General features: G+C 43.7%; 1 protein-coding gene across 3 annotated transcripts in view; it reads left to right on the top strand.

Annotated features, from left to right (window-relative positions):
• CHID1 (chitinase domain containing 1) overlaps positions 1-19,647 on the top strand; it is a 706,518-nt gene that overhangs the window by 271,974 nt on the left and 414,897 nt on the right. For all 3 annotated transcript variants that reach the window (XM_040328528.1, XM_040328530.1, XM_040328531.1), the window contains exons 9-10: positions 14,115-14,216; positions 18,733-18,888. In XM_040328528.1, coding sequence (XP_040184462.1) covers positions 14,115-14,216; positions 18,733-18,888 — 258 coding nt within the window. The remainder of the gene's footprint in view (positions 1-14,114; positions 14,217-18,732; positions 18,889-19,647) is intronic.

Genomic DNA, 19,647 nt, shown 5'->3' with positions numbered 1-19,647 from the left:
TAACAGTAAATGCATTTCTAGTAAGCTGACGTTAAATCTTCAAAAAAGTTGTCCTGATTTTAGCCAACCTTGGACTTCCAGCATCTCTTTTCTTCATCCTTGAATGCTAAAATAAACCAGTTTCTTTATTATACAGTATGCTGTACAATGATATTGTTTGTACTGTGTATATGGCTATATCTTTGTGTTAAACCATACGTTCGTTCAATATTAACTATGGCTTTTAAAAGGGAGAAAGCAAGAGAGAACATTGGTATAATTTACATCCAGTAGTTCTTATTTCTGTGGTTTAGAACTCTAAATGTTCTGTGTTGGGCACTGCTAGCTCCATTTTGCCTTGTAATTTTGCTATCTTCATTTTAGTATCCGACTTATAGATGACTATAGAAAATCTCTGACACCCATGCAGAGAATCAGATAGCATAAAGCTGAAATTGTCAGTGCATGGTATTGACAGGGGGAATTTATGCCCATGACCACTGCTTGTGCTTTGCCTAATAGAATGAGACAAAGACAATGAAACAACGTTGTGTTGCCCAATAACTGCGATTATTTTCTTACCCATTCTTTAAAAATAGTGTGATTTTTGCTTGGGTATTATGAATATCACCTATTTCCTTTACACTAACCCTTGTGGACCTTTACTACATTTGAACTTGGATAAATAAATGTACCACAATAGTGCTGAGTGGTGTTGACTAACATCTCTGAAGGAAGATATAGATTTCCTGATTGTACAGTACTGGACACAGCCTTCTTTAAATAATTATGAGTTAGTTATATGTGGCTACCTTCCAAGGCTGTAGATTTTTTCTAGGTGGTAGTGGGGTTTAGCCTTGGGGACCCAGAGAAAAGAAAATAGGCGGTGTGCACAACACACTGTGGCAAATTATGTGTCTGGCAAAATTGGCCTAACAGCTAAAGGGCTTAAAACAGGAATACATATTGGTGAGAATACAGGGGACAGGAGTGTGTAATGCACAGAAAGCAGGATCCAGGAGTGCAAGAATACAGGAGTCAGGAATGAATAACACACTGTGTAAGGAGTACTTAGGACACAGAGAGCAGGGGTCAGCAGTGCATAAGACACAGAGAGCATGGGTTCACATCGCACAGAGCACAGGGATGAGGTGTACATAAGACACAAAGTGCCAGGGTCAGGAGTGCATAATGCACAGAGAGTATAGGCCAGGAATGTGAAAGATTCCCCCCCCCCACTAGTACCCATAGCACAGCTCTCTCCCCTTTATTTTGAACCCCCTCCAGTACACCTTTCTCCCCAGTACTGCTCTCCCGTATCCCCCCCCCCCCCAATGCAGCTCTGGCCCCCCCATACAACTCTCTCTTCAGTACGACTATCCCTAGACTAAAGAGTCCTTCCCCAGTACAGCGCTCTTTCCTCAGTACAGTTCCCCTCTTAATGGAACACACCAGGCAGACAAGGTTGTACTGCACATTCTGTGCATGTGCCACTTTGTTTTAAAAGTGGATATTGATGTGTATGCCTCTTCCTTTTTGGATTATTGAGACCCTTCAGAAAAATCTTCTGGTTTTCAATCCTGGGGGCACATTAAAAGCGGTTTACATGCTCTGATCCTTGATAACAGCCTACAGATGCCTGCACCAAGACACCCCCCACACCACTGCTTCAGAGGTCAATGAGTACTCCACTGTTCATCGGACAAACCGATTGTGTGTGGGCCCCATCGGTCTTTTTTCCATCTGTGTTAAAAAATAGAACAGGTTTTAAATTTTTCTTATGGATAAAAAAAACGATAGAAAAATCTGATCAGCTGTGTGGAACTACATCGGAAAAAAAATCACGCATTCTCAGAATCAAGTCAACGCATGCTAGGAAGCATTTCGTAGTGTTTTACGTCACAGCGTTTTGGCACGGTCGGAATTTAGTCTGATAGTGTGTATGCAAGACTGATGAAAGTCAGCTTCATCGGATATCCGACAAAAAAATCCATCGGATTAGATTCCATCAGATATCTGATCGTGTGTACAGGGCTTGAGGAGTCTTGGATAATACCTGTGTTAGTGTCCCATCGTCTAAAGTAATCCTCAAAGGTCGTCAAACCTACGGTTGAATCGCTGGGGGTTCGGAAGAGTGCAAAAAATTGTGTAGTTGTGATGCCTGTAATTGTGAAGTTGCGCGTTCCCATGCCTGGAGTGAACGCCGGGTTACCAAGGATTGGGAACAGTGGGGAATAACGAGTTGAGAGGTTTGTTGGAAATACGGTCCTTGAGCATATGCAAAGGGTGTTGCCTATCAGAGGGTGGGCCTTGAGATTCGGGTGCCCTATGGTGTTTGGACCAACTATCACCTTCAGTGGGATGTCTGTTTGTGACTGTTCCAGTTGCGTCCAGAGTTTTATTTTATAGTGCCGTTGCCAATCTATATACCTCCCGAGGTGTGGTGCTTGATAGTATTTCCGAACATCTGGCAGGGCCAAGCCCCCCAGGCTCTTGGTAAGTGTAAGTGGGCAGTCTAGGTTTCTTATGCGCCCATACAAATTTAGTAAAGAGTGAGAGTACCTGTTGGAACAAGTACAAATATTTAGGGAGTATACACATTTTCAGCAGGTTGCACCTGCCAAACCAAGAGTGAATTCCTTTGTGCCACTTATCTGGTAATAGTCGAGTTTCCGCTTTCAAAGGTGGGAAGTTAAGTTCATATGTACACGTTAGATTACTGGGCATATGGGTACCAAGATATTTAAGGGCTGTGTCAGACCATTTAAATGTAAAGTTGTCCTTTAGGGACGTCAAGAGATTTGGAGCTATCCGGACTCCCATAGCCACTGATTTGCCAAAGTTTATTTTCAAGTTGGATACTGCCCCGTATTCCTCAAATTCCTTCATAAGATTGGGGAGGGAAACCGCTGGGTTGGTTAGCGAGAATAAGAGGTCATCGGCATGCGCGGATAGTTTGTATTACGTGGCGCCAGCAGTTAAACAGCAGGAGGGACAGCGGGCACCATTGTCTTATTCAGTTTTTCATGGGGGAAAGGATCCAACAGCATGCCATTTGGCTTTGACTTGTGCCGTTGTTGTGGAGTAGAGTCCGGTAATCCAGTGTATCACGTGAACACACAGGCCTATATGCAGTAGTGTATTTAGGTTTTGTGCTGCCCTAGGCCTGACTAAACTCCTGCACCCCCTAATTTAAATATGACCCACCCCTTCCTGTCAAGACCACACCCCTAGCTGTTTAAGACCTACCCTGAAATGTTTGAGTGGGAACACTAGTTCTGAGGGCCTTGGGGGGCAATGGATTCCCTTAATTTGCATAGATTTCCTTTCACTTCCTGTTTGGCTATGGGGCAGGAAGTGAAGGGAAATCTCTGCAATGGGACAGGGATGGTAAAAAATTAACTGACCAGGGCTATAACCCTCCCTTACTCAATCCAAAATTTAAAAAAAGTGTTGCCTATAGTTCTACTTCAAGCACAAATTGCTGATAATTTTATGGAGAGGACTAAAAAGATATAACCATGCCAATGGTGCAGCAGAAAACATATAGAACAGTGAGGAAGATTTGTGGTCCAGAATGATAGGGCAGTCAAAATTAGAAGCGGCGAAATACCAACCGCCGGCATACTGGAAGCAGTTTTATGGGGGCGCTAGACTAATTTGCCTAATGGTGTAACGCAAGCCTGCAGGGACACTTTCTGAGCTGCCACCCTGCAAAGTGCTGCCTTAGGCCTGGGCCTTGTTGGCCTAGGCCAGGATACAGTGTTGCCTATATGTCTAAGAACCAAAATCATAAAAGTCCAATCCACATTGTCAAACGCATTCTCAGCGTCCGTACTAAGGAAGAGACAAGGTGTACGAGTTATAGAGGTGATGTGGACTAAATTAAGTAGTTTAGTGGTATTATCCCTAGCTTCCCTCGTGGGAATAAATTCAGTTTGGTCCAGGTGTATTAAGTCTTGTAAGTGTTGTCAGCCTAGTCGCCAGGATTTTTGTGAAGAGCTTTAGATCGATGTTCAACAGTGAAATAGGTTTGTAGCTGCTACAGGAGGCCAGGTCTTTTCTTCGGTATGACCGAGATGTGTGCTTTCAAGGTTTCCCTCAGGAGTTGTCTGTCTAAACGAAGTGCATTAACCACTTGACCACCAGGCACGTAAACCCACTTAATAACCAGACCAATTTTCAGCTTTTGGTGCTCTCACAATTTGAATGACAATTACTCAGTCATACAACATTGTACCGAAATGAAATTTTCGTCCTTTTTTTCACACAAATAGAGTTTTCTTTTGATGGTATTTAAGCACTGTTGGTTTTTTTACGCTATAAGAGAAAAAAGACTGAAAATTCTGTAAAAAAAATTAAATTTTCTTTGTTTCTGTTTATAGAATTTAGCAAACTAGTATTTTTTCTTTATTCTTTTGCATAATGTGAAAGATGTAGTTACACCGAGTAAATAGATACCCAACATGTCACCCTTCAAAATTGCACATGCTCGTGGAATGGCGCCAAACTTCGCTACTTAAAAATCCCCATAGGCGACGTTTTAAATATTTTTACTGGTTATATGTTTTTAGTTACAGAGGAGGTCTAGGGCCAAAATGATTGCTCTCGCTCTAACGTTTGCAGCGATACCTCACATGTGTGGCTTGAACATATGTGGGCGGGACTTGCGTGTGCGTTCGCTTCTGCATGCGAGGACAGGGGCGCTTTAAAAAATATATATATTTTATTGTTCACTTTACTTTACTTTACTTTATTTTAGTTTGACACGTTTTTCCACAAAAAAATAAAACATTTTGATCACTTTTATTCCTATTACAGGGAATGTAAACATCCCTTGTATTAGGAATATGGCATGACAGGTCCTCTTTACAGTGAGATATGGGGTCAATAAGACCCCATATCTCACTTCTAGGCTGGGAAGCAGAGTATTGCGGGGTATTGCAGAGTATTGCGGGGTATTGCAGGGTATTGTGGGGTATTGCAGGGTATTGTGGGGTATTGCAGAGTAGTGTGGAGTATTGCAGAGTAGTGTGGGGTATTGCAGAGAATTGCACAGTATGGGTATGGGGCAGGGATGGCTGAGCAGGGATGGATGGCTGGATCTGTGACTGCATTTGTCACAGATCCAGCCCACAGCACTCGTGCTGCATCCGCTCTCTCCCCTCTCCTCTTACACTGTACCGTTCGGTACAGAGAGGGGAGGGAGGAACCGGTGTCATCACATGACGCCGGTTTGTTTACAAGTGATCGCTCCGTCATTGGACGGAGCGATCACGTGGTAAACCGCTGCTATCAGCACGCACGCCATTTGCCGTGATACGTGATGCGCCGGGTCGCGGACATTCCTGTGTGCGATTCTGGAAGGACGTCCATGGACGTCCTCCCAGAGTTAAGCGACCGCCTTGTAGACGTCTGTCGTCTATAAGGCGGTGATCAAGTGGTTAAATAGTTTTGCCATATAGGGGCCTAATATCACTAGTATCTGATGGTACTGGAGTGTGAAACCATTGGGGCCAGGAGCCTTTCCTGGTTTCATGCCGCTAACTGCCCGCTGTATCTTCGCCACGGTGATGGGGGTCTCTAGTTCTTTCCTAACCTCTGCAGGGAGCTGGGGAATCTGGGAAGAGAATATATAGTCCTTAATGGATGTCTGTGTGGCCCTCTTGGGCGATAAATTGTATAGCGAGAAGTCTCTGAATTCCTGTGTTATCGGTTTAGGTAGTGTCACCTTACGACCATTGGGGGCAATTACATGGGGGATGTACGAGTTAAATTTATGGTCTCTGATTCATCTAGCCAACGTCTTCCCGAATTTGTCACCTGAGTGCTGCTTTGGCTTTATACTGTCCCAACAGTGCCCATCAGTGCTCTTTCCTCTAGACTGTGCAGTGAGGTGGTTGCACCTGCTGTCAGAGGTAGAGGTAGGATAGTTCAGGCAGGCAGGCTTCTCAGCTTTCCAGCCAGCGTCTAGTATCCAGCACTCCGGTATCCAGAATTATTCAAACACCCCTCGGATCCTGACCCTAGTCAGCCTATGGTTCCTGGTCCCTCTCCCCTGGCCCTCCCAAACATACCCACTCCAAAAAAAAAAAAAACAGCCGACCGCAGCCACCAACGCCTCCCAGGCTCTGACCATCGAGCCAGACAAGCAGGACAGACCGTGGCTGCGGTCTGCAGTCCCTCCACCCCCCACTTGTTTCCCCTTTCCTCCTAGCATCCATACCTTTGTACCTGCATCCTCCCCTGATACCGCCAACCACCAGCAAAAGGACTCCGAGGCAGAGAGCTACTGTGTGCCGACCGAGTACACAAGAAGGTAAGGCCCTCTCCCCTAAAAAAAACGATCCGTAGTCCGCAGCGGCCTCCGTAGGAAAGTCCGCGGCTGCGGCCTAGCGGCACGCCGCACAGTACGCCGGGCCAAGCCGCATCCACAACCTTAGCACGACTCCTCAGAACCCCCCCTGCCTCAGGAGTCTCCTCGATCACCCCCGCCTGTCCCCTGGAGCCCCCCCGAGCCAACGGCCGCCTGCCCGGTCAGGAAAATCTGCGGCTCAGGCCTAGCTCCGTCCGGTGGCCATCTTGCTACACCTGAGGAACAGGGATCACCCCTCTAACTTTCACATCAACACCATCCACAAGGAGCACCCTCTGGTTAACCCCCACCACCCTCGACCCACAGACTACATCAGATCACATCCCCCCCCTCTGTGTCCACACACTGCTCACTTGCAGTGCCTGCACTAAACGACTGTCAGCCGCATAACGATGGGAAAGCAGGCACCCCAACCATCAATGCCAACAGGTAAGAAACCTACACCCCAACGGCCATAGTAAGTTGATCCAGGGTTCGCCTGATCGCCCTTGGGGGATCAGGAAGGATTTTTTTGCCCCGCCGCAGCTGATCGGCTCTGCTCGGTAGGGTTTTTTTTCGCCTTCCTCCTGGACCAACTGGGGGGTTTAATTGGGGATCCACGTCACCAGAATTTTCCTCCATCATTTAGTAAAGCACCACCACCACCAGCCATCCTCACCGTCCCTGGCGCATCGGCTATCATGGTTAACATGCAATACTCTGCGAAAACCATTTTGGGTCTAAGGACAACCGCCTCAACATTACCAGATGTCATCAAAAAACTACTATGAAAAGAACAGCTGCTAAGAACCGATCGACGATCGACATTCAAAAATAATATGCCTACACCTCAGCAAAAACACATATCGTGCCTTGATGAACACAAGATCCGCAGTAAAGCACCGACAGGAAATCAACGATTTCATCATTCAACACAATATTGACTGCCTCTTCATCACAGAAAGCTGGCGAACATTGGATTGTAACACTATTCTCTGAGAACTGGTGCCAGAAAATTATGGTATTTTTACTGAACACAGAGTGGGGAAAAGAGGAGGAGGCCTGGCAGTGATCTACAAGGCGCATCTCTGGCTCACCAAACCAGATCTACAGAGCTCACTGCCATTCATGGAAACCCTCACTCTGCAACTTCAAACAAATCCCCAGGACACCATTCGCATACTACTCTGCTATAGACCACCTGGACCAAAAACGCACCTTCTCACATCTTTGACAGAATTCATCTCCACCTACGTATACCTTAAACATCAAACATCTCCTGCTACTTGGGGACTTCAACCTCTGGGCCAACTTTTCACAGGACCCCGTCGCTGACGCCTGCATTGACCACTTGGAAGGATTAGGTCTGCAGCAACTGGTATGCGGACCCACACATGTGTCAGGCCACACACTCAATCTCATCTTTAAACAAGATTTGGTTATTAACATATTGGATAATGAGCTCCTTCCCTGGACAGATCACCATGCAATCAAATCCAAAATTACTAAACGCCTTCTTAAAAAAAACGACAAACCCATTGACAACACACTGGACAAGATCCCAGAAGAAGCTCCACTCAGAACTCCTTCAAAACTACATTATCGGACATAATAAAAACAATAGAACAACATCAAACAGCAGCAGAAACACTCATCTGCATCAACAAGGCTCTACTACAAACAGCAGACATAGTAGCTCCGAAACGCAGAACGCTCATCCGAAAAAATAACTTTGATTGGTTCAACGACAAGCTCATGCCGTTGAAGCAAGAACGCAGAAATGCGGAAGCTGCTTGAAGAAGAAGCTCAACGGAGGAAAACCACAGAATTTACAAACTAATTACTAAGAAATATCATAAAGAAATATTCAAAGCAAAAAAATATAGTTTTGCCAATATTCTTGCAGAAGCCCGTAACCGCCCCTGCGAACTCTTTAAACTTGGTCGCTCATACCATGAACCCAGCCTGCCTAGAGGCTCAGAATTTTGAATCGCAAGAATTTTGCAATGAATTATCTGATTTTTTCATTAACAAAATTGAAAAACTCCCCTTAAATAAAAGAGACAAGATTCTCACAAATATGCCACCATCAATGGAATTTACGCTAAAATCTATCTACATCAACACCACCAAAAATATAATCGGCACCCTGCGAGACAGCACAGCGCCCAATGATATTATCCCCGCTAAACTGTTGAGAGAATGTGCCGATTATTCTGGCACCGTCAATCACGCACCTCATAAATCAATCATTCAAGGAAGGCATGGTGCCGATCTCCCTGAAACAAGGCCTAATTAAACCCATTCTAAAAAAAAACACCCTTGACCCCAAAGACCCAAAACATCGCCGACCGATAACAGGCCTAAACATTTTCTCCGAGGTGATGGAGAAAGCGGTAGTGCAACAGCTACAACTCCATTTAGACACCCACAAACTACTGGACCCTCTTCAATCGGGTTTCCGTCTGGGTCATGGGACAGAAACAGCACTTCTCAAAATATGGGATGAGGCTCTCGAAGCAGCAGATGAAGGAGAATCTTGTCTTCTGATACTCTTGGACCTGAGTGCAGCGTTTGATACAGTAGACCACAAATTGTTGCTGACCCGCCTAGGTGAAGTAGCAAGAGTGGCAGACTCGGATCTCCCCTGGTTCTCCTCCTTTATGGAAAACCGATCACAGATAGTGAAACTAGGTCCTTTCATTTCTGAAAAACGCACGGTGTCATGCGGAGTCCCTCAGGGGTCTCCCTTGTCGCCCATACTATTCAATATCTATCTCCGCCCTCTCCTCGAAATCATCAGTAACCAGAATTTACCATTCCTACGCTGATGACACCCAACTTTACTTTCGTATCTGAAAAAAAAGGATCATTATCTCGGACTAGAGAAATGCCTTACTCTGATACAAAATTGGATGACGAAGAATTATCTTAAACTCAATGGATTGAAAACAGAACTTTTTCTGTTTCACGCCAATCATAAGAGGCTGGCTACATGGACACCCCCGGCCATTTTGGGACAAACCATCACCCCAGCACCAAAGTCAAAAGTCTGAGTCACCTTTGACTCCTAAATGACAATGGATGCACAAATAAGTTCAGTAGTCAGCGGATCCCACCATCTGCTGCGCCTACTATGTAGACTCCTCACCTTCATCCCAAAAGAAGACATAGCAGTCGTGGTGGGAACAATCATTAACTCCAGACTCGACTATGCAAACGCCCTTTACCTTGGACTCCCAAAATACCAAATTGCTCGTCTACAAATCGTCCAGAATACGGCGGCACGACTTGTAACAGGAAAAAAAACCTGGAAATCAATCTCTCCGTCCCTCAGGGCCCTCCACTGGTTGCCTGTAAAAGACAGAATTACGTTTAGGGAACTATGCTTGACACACAAATGCGTGCAAGGAAGTGCCCCCCAATATCTATGTGAAAAATTAAAACGTCACAACCCCAATCGCGTTCTCAGATCCACCGACCAAAATCTACTCCAGATATCCAAGGCCCGATACAAGTCCAAAGGAGAACGAAGATTTGCTGTCCAAGGACCTAGACTATGGAACGCCCTACCAACCAGTATCCGAATGGAAGTGAATCACCTGGCCTTCAGGAAAAAACTCAAAACACATATATTCTGAAGGCAAAATACAGTAGGAAATGGATACCAAGTGCCCTGAGGCGATTCAGTTCGCATGTGTTGCGCTATACAAATTTTTCACTCACTCACTGTAGCAGGTCCACCGTTTGTTTGCAGAGAGACATAAGTTCAAGTTCCAATGTACGGGAAGGCGTGTGATTGTGCTACGATTCCGCAACTTTAATTTTTGCCAGAAGTTGGTTCAACTGTTGTTCAACTTGCTTTTTTTTCCTCCTATTTACCCACTATGTTTGTGATTAGTAAGTATGGGCCTAATAAGGCACCGTAGGACTTAGGCAAAATTAAGTTAATGTGAATCAATGAGGACAAGTGATGTCCATCATATGTATGCGATTACTGTTTCCTATGCAGTACGCGCATTGTAACTATAGACTTTAAAAAACTAGAGTACTTGGTCTTCAGCAAAATGGCCACCAACACTATTTAAGATCGATAGGTCCACAGTCCAATATAATTTCCCCCTGAAGTAGATGTGTTATCCCTGCATCGATACACGTTGGGGAGGGGTCAGGACAGCACAACAGGCATCTTGTGTACTGAGGAGGACGCTCGTATCATCCTGATACCATCATTGGTATACACCAGTATAGGCTTATCATAGAATGGTGCACTGACACACCCGATCTGTGTGAGTACCCCTGAATCGGATTTTGCTTTACTTAATAAATGGTTTAAAACTTAATTTGCACTATCGAGTTTTTCCTGTTTCATATATCCCGGATGCTTTATGCTGAGGAACCCAGGAGCCTAAATTAATTAATTAATTAAATTAATTAAAGAGCCCAGAGGTGGTTCACATGGGTGCTTTGACTTAGCTTAATCGCAAAGTTGCACGCTCCTAGGTGAGCAAGCATCACTTAAGGGGGACACCTGAGTGATGACACCTTAGCACGGCTTGGATTACACAGACTTTATGACGACAGGATCAGTGACGCAGCTGGTTGCTACTCATATGCACATGAGCACCTTGTCATATGACCTAAATCATCTATTGCATTGTCTTTCAGCACAGTCATCATTGGCAGATTTGGACACTGTATGAAAGCACAGGAGCACTTTGATACATTACTGTCTTTTATCTCAGTTTTTTTTTTAAATACACACATAGGTGTGGCATAAGGGATTGCATGGGTCACAATCACAACCCTGCCCCTAGCTCCAGGGGGCCCCTACAGCCTATGTGTCTTTATTATATCCTCCACAAAGTCCAGCTCTGATGTGCCCTAAAGCCCCACAGCCATTCTCCAGTATTAGGCTTCCACAGTCCACACCCCTCTGTTCTCATTGGCTGGGGAGAAGCTGTGAGACATTTCCTGAATGGAGAGAAGCATGGGGTGAGAACAGCCCAGGATGGGGAATTGTCTGTGCTGGCAACATGGAATGGTAGCCAAGCTCAGTGAGTTAAAAGGAGGAGAGTGCCGTCCTGTAGCCACTATGGGACCGATGTCACTGGTGATGTAAGACACCACTCGGTGTCTCCTAGTCACCAGCTGGGATTCTCTTTACCCACTCTGGGATGTCCGCTTACCCCACTTCTCTGACAACTGGGGAAAAGAGACACCTCAGAAATTGATAAAATAAATCCCTTAACACCTTCTGAGGGGCTGCAGGCTCCAGATTTTGTGTCACATTTCTTTGCCCCACCAGATCTAAGTTTCGCCCCCCCCAAAGCCCCCTGACCACACCCTCCACCCTGGATGGTATGCCCGGCTGCTGAGCTTCTTTCCCATTACAGCACTCTATACTGATCCTCCTCCGCAGGGTTAAAATTCTATTCCTTTACAACACAATCAGTCAGCCACGATCTGCACAGGGTGTACCTGCCTACTGCAACTACACTGCTGTCCCGACCAGAGAATTTTTTACAGGTCAGAACGGCAACATAAAAGCCTGATACACCCAGTGACTTCTGTGTGTAAAGGAATGGGATTTCAGCCTTGTGTATTGTGGGGGTGGGGGCTGTATACCGTGCTGGGATGGGAAAGGAGCTCTGGCAAGTGATCTGCCAGGGGTCCCTGTCCTCTGATTTTCCAGCAGTGATTTCTGTCCTCTGATGTAAGGAGAAACTCTGGGAATGCAAAACTCTTAAGCCACTTTGAGTATCTTGCCGTGCGGTGGGTGTATCTGCATGCACAAGGAAAGTGGTGGGTGGAAGTGGAGGGGATGGGCCCAGGTCAACTTTTGCATTAGGGCCCACAACCTTAAAGCTACGCCTCTGAATACACAGTTATGCACCAGTCACTTTAATTATGTTTTTCACCTTATGATATACAATATTTAATATTTATTATATTTATATATATTTTTTTACGTATTCATTATTTTATTTTCGGATTAAGTATAAATTATTTACTGTATACTGCTTATTTATATCCTTTTAGCGCAGTGTATATAGTTGTATTAACATAATACAATCTACTGTACAATCGGACAATTTAAATCAACATAGTGGGCTGGTAACATAAACAGGCATGTTGCATAGGACAAACCATGCATAGTTCTGGGGAGTGTAGATACCATTGATACAAGGGTAGGAAACATTAAGGCACTAAGACCTTCAAAAAACATCCTGTGGAAGTGTTCACCGACCCCCATCACGTCGGCATTCTCTGCAGACGGAGGGGGACAGGGACACAATAGATGGTGCACTTTATGTTGTCAATGAAGGCATCAACATTTAAGGAGCAAAGCCCTTGGGGGGGGGGGGGGAAGTAAAATAAAAAATGAAAAACCAATCCCAGATGGGTCCGTGCAGTGAGGGACACTGAGGCCCTGTACACACGACCGGTTCATCCGATGAGAATGGTCCGATGGACCGTTTTCATCGTTCCACCGCTGAAGTGGCCTGATGGTCTGATGTGTGTACACACCATCAGTTCAAAAAACGATCGGGTCAGAATGCGGTGACGTAAAACACACGACGTGCTGAAAAAAACGAAGTTCAATGCTTCCAAGCATGCGTCGACTTGATTCTGAGCATGCGTGGGTTTTGAACCGATGCTTTTGTGTACTAACCATCGGTTTGGCCCGATCGGTCAGCGGTCCTTCGGTTCGATATTAAAGCAAGTTTTAAAATTTTGGTCCGAAGGACAAAAGACCGATGGGCCGTAAACACGGTCGGTTTGGACCGATGAAACTGAACCTCGGTCCATTCTCATCGGTTTTGACCGGTCGTGTGTACGCGGCCTAAGACTTCAGTTAGACGTGTAGTTTCCTAGCATGGGTAATGCAAGCAGGGGAAAGCGGCAATCACAGAAACAGGCCACGTACAAGGGGAAGGAACGTCTACTTACAGGTCACTGATTGTCAAGCTTCACGTTGGCTCTCATGGGCGGAAAGTCGTGAACGTTGCCTGTTTCTCTGTGGCCTAGGTGATGGGATCCTCCTTACTGCCGCTGCATCGATGCGGCCATTCGGCCGGGCGAGGTGCTGCAGCCAGTTCGGTACTGTAACTGGGGCCGTTTCCATGAAACTAAAGATGGTCGGGAGATCCTCGGGTGTGTGAAGGGTAAAGTATCGCTGTTCCCTCTTGAATGTAACTGAGAGGGGAAATCCCCCAACTGCCTAGCGAGCTCCAGGACCGGTCTAAGCAGTGCTCGGTGCTGTAGTTTCGCTCTGGAGAGATCAGAAAGTATTTTGATCACATCGCCGTCCCATTCCATGTCGCCTTTGTCCCAGGCCTTCCACAGTATCATTAGCTTTCTGTCCAACTACTTTTTTTTTTATATAATATGAACATGTATGCAATGGGAAAAATGGAAAATTAGGACTGTTTGTTGCTGTAAAAAACTTGCTAGCTAATCTGAGTCTATTTAAAACTGATACTTACATATTAATGTATATGTGTTCACACTCTGGCTTTTTATATCTTTTAGGGGGAATATATGCAGAATTCTCATTTTGTAATAAAATGTAAACAATGACATCTTACTAATATCTGGTTAATAGTCAGTTCTGAGTCTCCTAAAAAAATATAACGTCAATAGTATATTTAGCAAACTGATCTCTAGATATCTAACCCATTAGTTAATTGACAGTAATTTAATGTCTGTAGTTTTATTAGTTTTTTTTTATATTTTACTGGTTCTTTAATGTTTTTTTTTTTTTTTCCTCCTCAAGCACTGACCAGCTGGGCATGTTTGGAAAGAAAGAGTTTGATCTGTTGGCTCCATTTGTGGACAGCTTCAGCCTAATGACCTATGACTACTCCAATCCAAACAGGTAAGGTCTACATAATAACCAGCACAAAAGAGTGAACAGGCTAAGACATTAAAACGATTCAATGTTGTCCATATGCATGCAGATCTTTGACAGCTTTAGCGTCAGACTTACGGTTTCCACTAGTGCAACTTGCCATGCGACTTTGGACTGCAAAGTCGCATGACAAGTCGTACTCCATAATTTCCAATGAGTGCCGTTCATATCTATGACTTCAAAGTAGTCCCTGCACTACTTTGGTACCACGTTGATGCGACTTGAGGTCCATAGACCTCACAAATACACTGGCATTGTTTCAAATTGCGCGGCTTTCAGGTCGCAATAGTGGAAACCTAGCCTTGAAGTAGAACTATAGGCAAAACTTTTGTTTTTCATTTTGGATAGAGTAAGGGAGAGTTATAAAAAGTTATAATATTGTCATATAATTTTCTCGCAAGGTAACATATTACATGGAACAAATGAAAACTAATAGGGGGTAACATCCTGTTGGTAGTGTATTGCAATTACAGCCAAGTGAACCAAATCTTTTGAAACTTGTTTTGGACATTCACAAGGTTCGTATGTTAACTTATACATAATTAACATTTGATTAATAAATCAAAACCAATTAGTTCATTTTATACCCCTGCCAATCTTGACCTCCCCACAGAAGGATTTGAATGTCCCATTACATGTATAGAAATTGCACATGCTATTGCCCAGTTTCCAACCAGAAAAACACCAGGTCTGGATGAATTCCTTCCAGAATGGTATCTTGCCTACAAAGATTTCCGGTCTAAACCCCTCCTGGATACCTAACTTTGGTGTTTGGGTCTGTTTTTTTTTTCTACCCCAATCCATGGATGAAGACTAATTGTTCTCCTTCTGGCCACTCACATACAGGGATACATTAATATTATTACTACTGGTGACCAGGTAGGGTTCAATCCCTGGTAGATCCTCTAGACCTAGACACCTTTTCACAAACTTGCATGCATGACATGACTGACATGCATAAAGTGTCTGATGTAGAGTGACCATGGCTTCAGGCAGTGCTGTGCTTGTTTAGGTCTGGCCCCATTATTATTTGGTACTTGGTACAAATACTGTTCACTGCATATTCTCTCTACTTGATGAGTTTACTCTCAAATGCATTCACACCTTGTACCAATTACAAATGGTCCATAGATTCAACTATTTAGGCATCATTATTCAACTACCCCAAAGCTACAGGTGAAACTCGAAAAATTTGAATATTGTGCAAAAGTAAATTTATTTCACTAATGCAACTTGAAAGGTGAAACTAATATATGAGATAGCCTCATTACATGCAAAGCAAGATGGTTCAAGCCGTGATTTGTCATAATTGTGATGATAATGGCTTACAGCTCATGAAAACCTCAAATCCACAATCTCAGAAAATTAGAATATTGTGAACAGGTGCAATATTCTAGGCTCAAATTGTGCCACTCTAATCAGCTAATTAAGCCATAACACCTGCAAAGGGTTCCCGAGCCTTTAAATGGTCTCTGTTTGGTTCAGTAGGAATCACAATCATGGGAAAGACTGCTGACCTAACAGTTTGCAGAAAACCATCATTGACACCTTCCATAAGGAGGGAAAGCCTCAAAAGGTAATTGCAAAAGAAGTTGGATGTTCCCAAAGTGCTGTTGTAAAGCACATTAATAGAAAGTAATGTGGAAGGCATGACCGCAGCCTGGAGAGGATTGTCAGGAAAAGGCCATTCAAAAGTGTTGGGGACTTACACAAGGAGTGGACTGAGGCTGGAGTCAGTGCATCAAGAGCCACCATACACAGACAGATCTTGGACATGGGCTTCAAATGTCGTATTCCTCTTGTCAAGCCACTCCTGAACAACAAACAACAACAAACAACGTCAGTAGCCTCTTACCTGGGCTAAAGAAAAACAGACCTGTTCTGTTTCTCAGTGGTCCAAAATCCTCTTTTCTGATGAGAGCAAATTGTGCATCTCATTTGGAAACCAAGGACCCCGAGTATGGAGGAAGAATAGAGCGGCACACACTGCAAGATGCTTGAAGTCCAGTGTGAAGTTTTCACAGTCTGTGTTGATTTGGAGAGCCATGTCATCTGCTGGTGTTGGTCCACTGTGCTTTATTAAGTCCAGGGTCAACACAGCCATCTACCAGGCTTTTTTGGAGCACTTCATGCTTCCTTCCGCAGATGAGCTCTATGGGGATGCTGACTTTATTTTCCAGCAGGACTCGGCACCTGCCCACAGTGCCAAAAGCACCAAAACCTGGTTCAATGACCGTGGGATTACTATGCTTGAATGGCCAGCAAACTTGCCTGATGTGAACCCCATAGAGAATCTATGGGGCATTGCTAAGAGAATGATGAGAGACATGAGACCGAACATTGCAGAAGAGCTGAAGTCCGCTATTGAAGCATCCTGGTCTTCCATAACACCTCAGCAGTGCCACAGGCTGATGGCTTCCATGCCAAGCCACATTAAGGCAGTAATTGCTGCAAAAGGGGCCCAAACCAAGTACTGAGTATATATGCATGCTTATACTTTTCAGAGGTCTGATATTGTTCTATGTACAATCCTTGTTTTATTGATTGCATGTAATAGTCTAATTTTCTGAGATTGTGGATTTGGGGTTTTCATGACCTGTAAGCCAAATTCATCACAATTATGACAAATCACGGCTTGAACTATCTTGCGTTGCATGTAATGAGTCTATCTCCTATATTAGTTTCACCTCTTAAGTTGCATTAGTGAAATAAATGAGCTTAGACGTATTGCAAAAGTTAAATAAAAAACAAAAAATGCGACGCTAGTGAGAAGTAGAAACCTCTAATCGTAAATATAGGAGGAAAAATGTGTACACAAAAGTGAACAAGTGATCTGTGAAATATCACACTGGGAGAGCTCCAGTAAGGTGCCAATTGCACATGCAGTGATTATTCAATGAGATAAACCATAAATGATTGAATATAGTGAGCAAATAATGAACAATCAATAATAACAAATGAAAAATAAAAAAACTGCTACCAATAGTATAAGTTCATAGAGTAGTCAGATGTTGAAAGCTCTTGAGTAAGGTAGTGAAATGTCTGAATCTTGAATGAAACGGCTCAAAAACAAGCATACTGCTCAAGATGAACGTATGCTATTGATAGCAGTTTTTTTATTTTGCATTTGTTATTATTGATTGTTCAGTATTTTCTCACTATATCCAATCATTTATGGTTTATCTTATTGAATGATCACTGCATGTGCTATTGGCACCTCACTGGAGTTCTCCCAGTGTGTTATTTCACAGATCATTTGTTCACTTTTGTGTACAAATTTTTCATCCTATATTTACAATTAGAGGTTTCTATTTCTCACTAGCGCCACATTTTTATTTTTTTACAGTATATATATCTTTAGTATACAGTACAGGGCACAGAAAACAATTCATAAACCATGGGTTATATGCAGTGCTGTGGAGTCGGAGTCGAGGAGTCGGAGGAGATTTTGGGTGCCTGGAGTCGGCAAACAATGCACCGACTCGGACTCCTACTAAATTTAGATTGGAATTAAAGAAGCAAGTTTAAATGTCCCAATTCACAAAAAGTTATAATTAATGACTTCTCTACTGTAAGAATAAAGACCAATGCATGCAGTGCCTCACGTAACCAGCAAAACGAAAACGTTAAGTGACCGTGAAGAAGCATGATTTTTTTATGTGCTTCACTATATTGCACACAATGCACAATTAGGAGCGGCTCGGCTCCTCTCGCGTACAGGACGTGACCGCGAGCGGAGCCGAGCCTGCCCGAGTATACCCGAGTGTACTGCGCTCGGTATATGTCGGCGGAGTGGTTCAAACACAGCGCGGGAAGCGAGTATCGGCATATATCGCGCACCCACGAATTTGCCCTGATTTTAAGGCCAAAAAAGTGCGCGGTATACGCCTATAAATACGGTACTGTGGTTCTGTACTTGCCAAATATGCTGAAACAATCTCGCTCCACTGAGTCTGGTGGCAACCATTTTAACTGTGGGCAGCTGAAGTTGATGCCTGTATACTTCCTGGATTTACACAGACACACAGAGGCACGCCACCAGCTCTGCCTCTCTCATTGGCCTCTTATGACTCACCCCCGCCTCCCTTCCTGGAAAACTTTTACAAGAGTGAGTGAGAGCTGTGCATGATGTCATAAGCCTGGGCTTGTTATCAGACACAAAACATGAAGTGGGGTGTATAAGGTATTTACTGGCAGAAATTTTTTTTTTACTTTCCAAAGTTAAAACAAGAAGGGCAGAGGATTTAATACATGGAAAGATTAAAAAATAACTGAATTTTCCCATTCTAATCCATCAAAATTTGTCATCAATGTAGTTGAAAACATATGTTAATTTGACCCCACTAAAAATAGGAAAATTGAACATACACTCTGAAACAATATTTCGAACAACATTCTACTGGTGTATGGCTAGTGTAATGGACAGACTTATAAACTTATACCGTAAGTATATAAAAATGTACAAATTTTCATGTCATTGCAGGCCAGGTCCAAACTCCCCAATTTCCTGGGTACAGGCTTGTGTTCAGATTTTGGACCCTGACTCTAAATGGAGAAAGAAGATCCTGCTTGGATTGCACTTTTATGGAATGGATTACTCTGCACTTGGGGCATCCGGGGAACCGATTCTGGGCAGCAGGTAGGGAGTGCTGTTTCCAAATCTACAAAACCTATCTTCAGGATGAATATTTTGATTGTTTTTGTTGAATAAAACCACATATAAATGCTGTCAGACAGGCCAGACCTGTTCCTTAAAGCACTATTTACCCCAAAAGCAAACTTGCCAATTAGCAGCTTGCCAATATTTAGATGTGATGGCTGTGTGCATTTTTTTTAGTTTTAGGTTTTCTTTTTTTTCATCTGGTAAACCATCCAGCAAGTGTGTTGTTTTTCAAAAGAACAAGCTCTTCAGCAGAATGTATCAGTTTACATGGATGAGACAAACCATTTACCACTGGCAGGGGTGCTTAAAATTATTTCTTTATTCATTCATGTAAAGCCTTTATCTTAAAATGATAAACTATTTGCTGTAACTGTTTATAAAGTGTGAGCTGGAGTTTAGCTTCAGTTTGTTAGTATATTTAAATCTGCTAATACATTTAAGACTGCACTTCCCCCAGACTGATAGTGCCACTGTATGTTGTGCCTTCTGTGCTCCTTCATCCAGAGTGATGTCTCATTAACCACTTAAGACCCGGACCAAAATGCAGCTAAAGGACCTTGCCCCTTTTTGCGATTCGGCACTGCGTCGCTTTAACTGATAATTGCGCGGTCGTGAGACGTGGCTCCCAAACAAAATTGGCGTCCTTTTTTTCCCACAAATAGAGCTTTCTTTTGGTGGTATTTGATCACCTCTGCGGTTTTTATATTTTGCGCTATAAACAAAAATAGAGCGACA

Source organism: Rana temporaria, chromosome 11 (assembly GCF_905171775.1).
Source record: "Rana temporaria chromosome 11, aRanTem1.1, whole genome shotgun sequence".
NCBI classification, from domain to species: Eukaryota; Metazoa; Chordata; class Amphibia; order Anura; family Ranidae; genus Rana; species Rana temporaria.
Note: the sequence above shows the minus strand (reverse complement) of the source record. Positions and strands in the feature narration are given on the sequence as shown.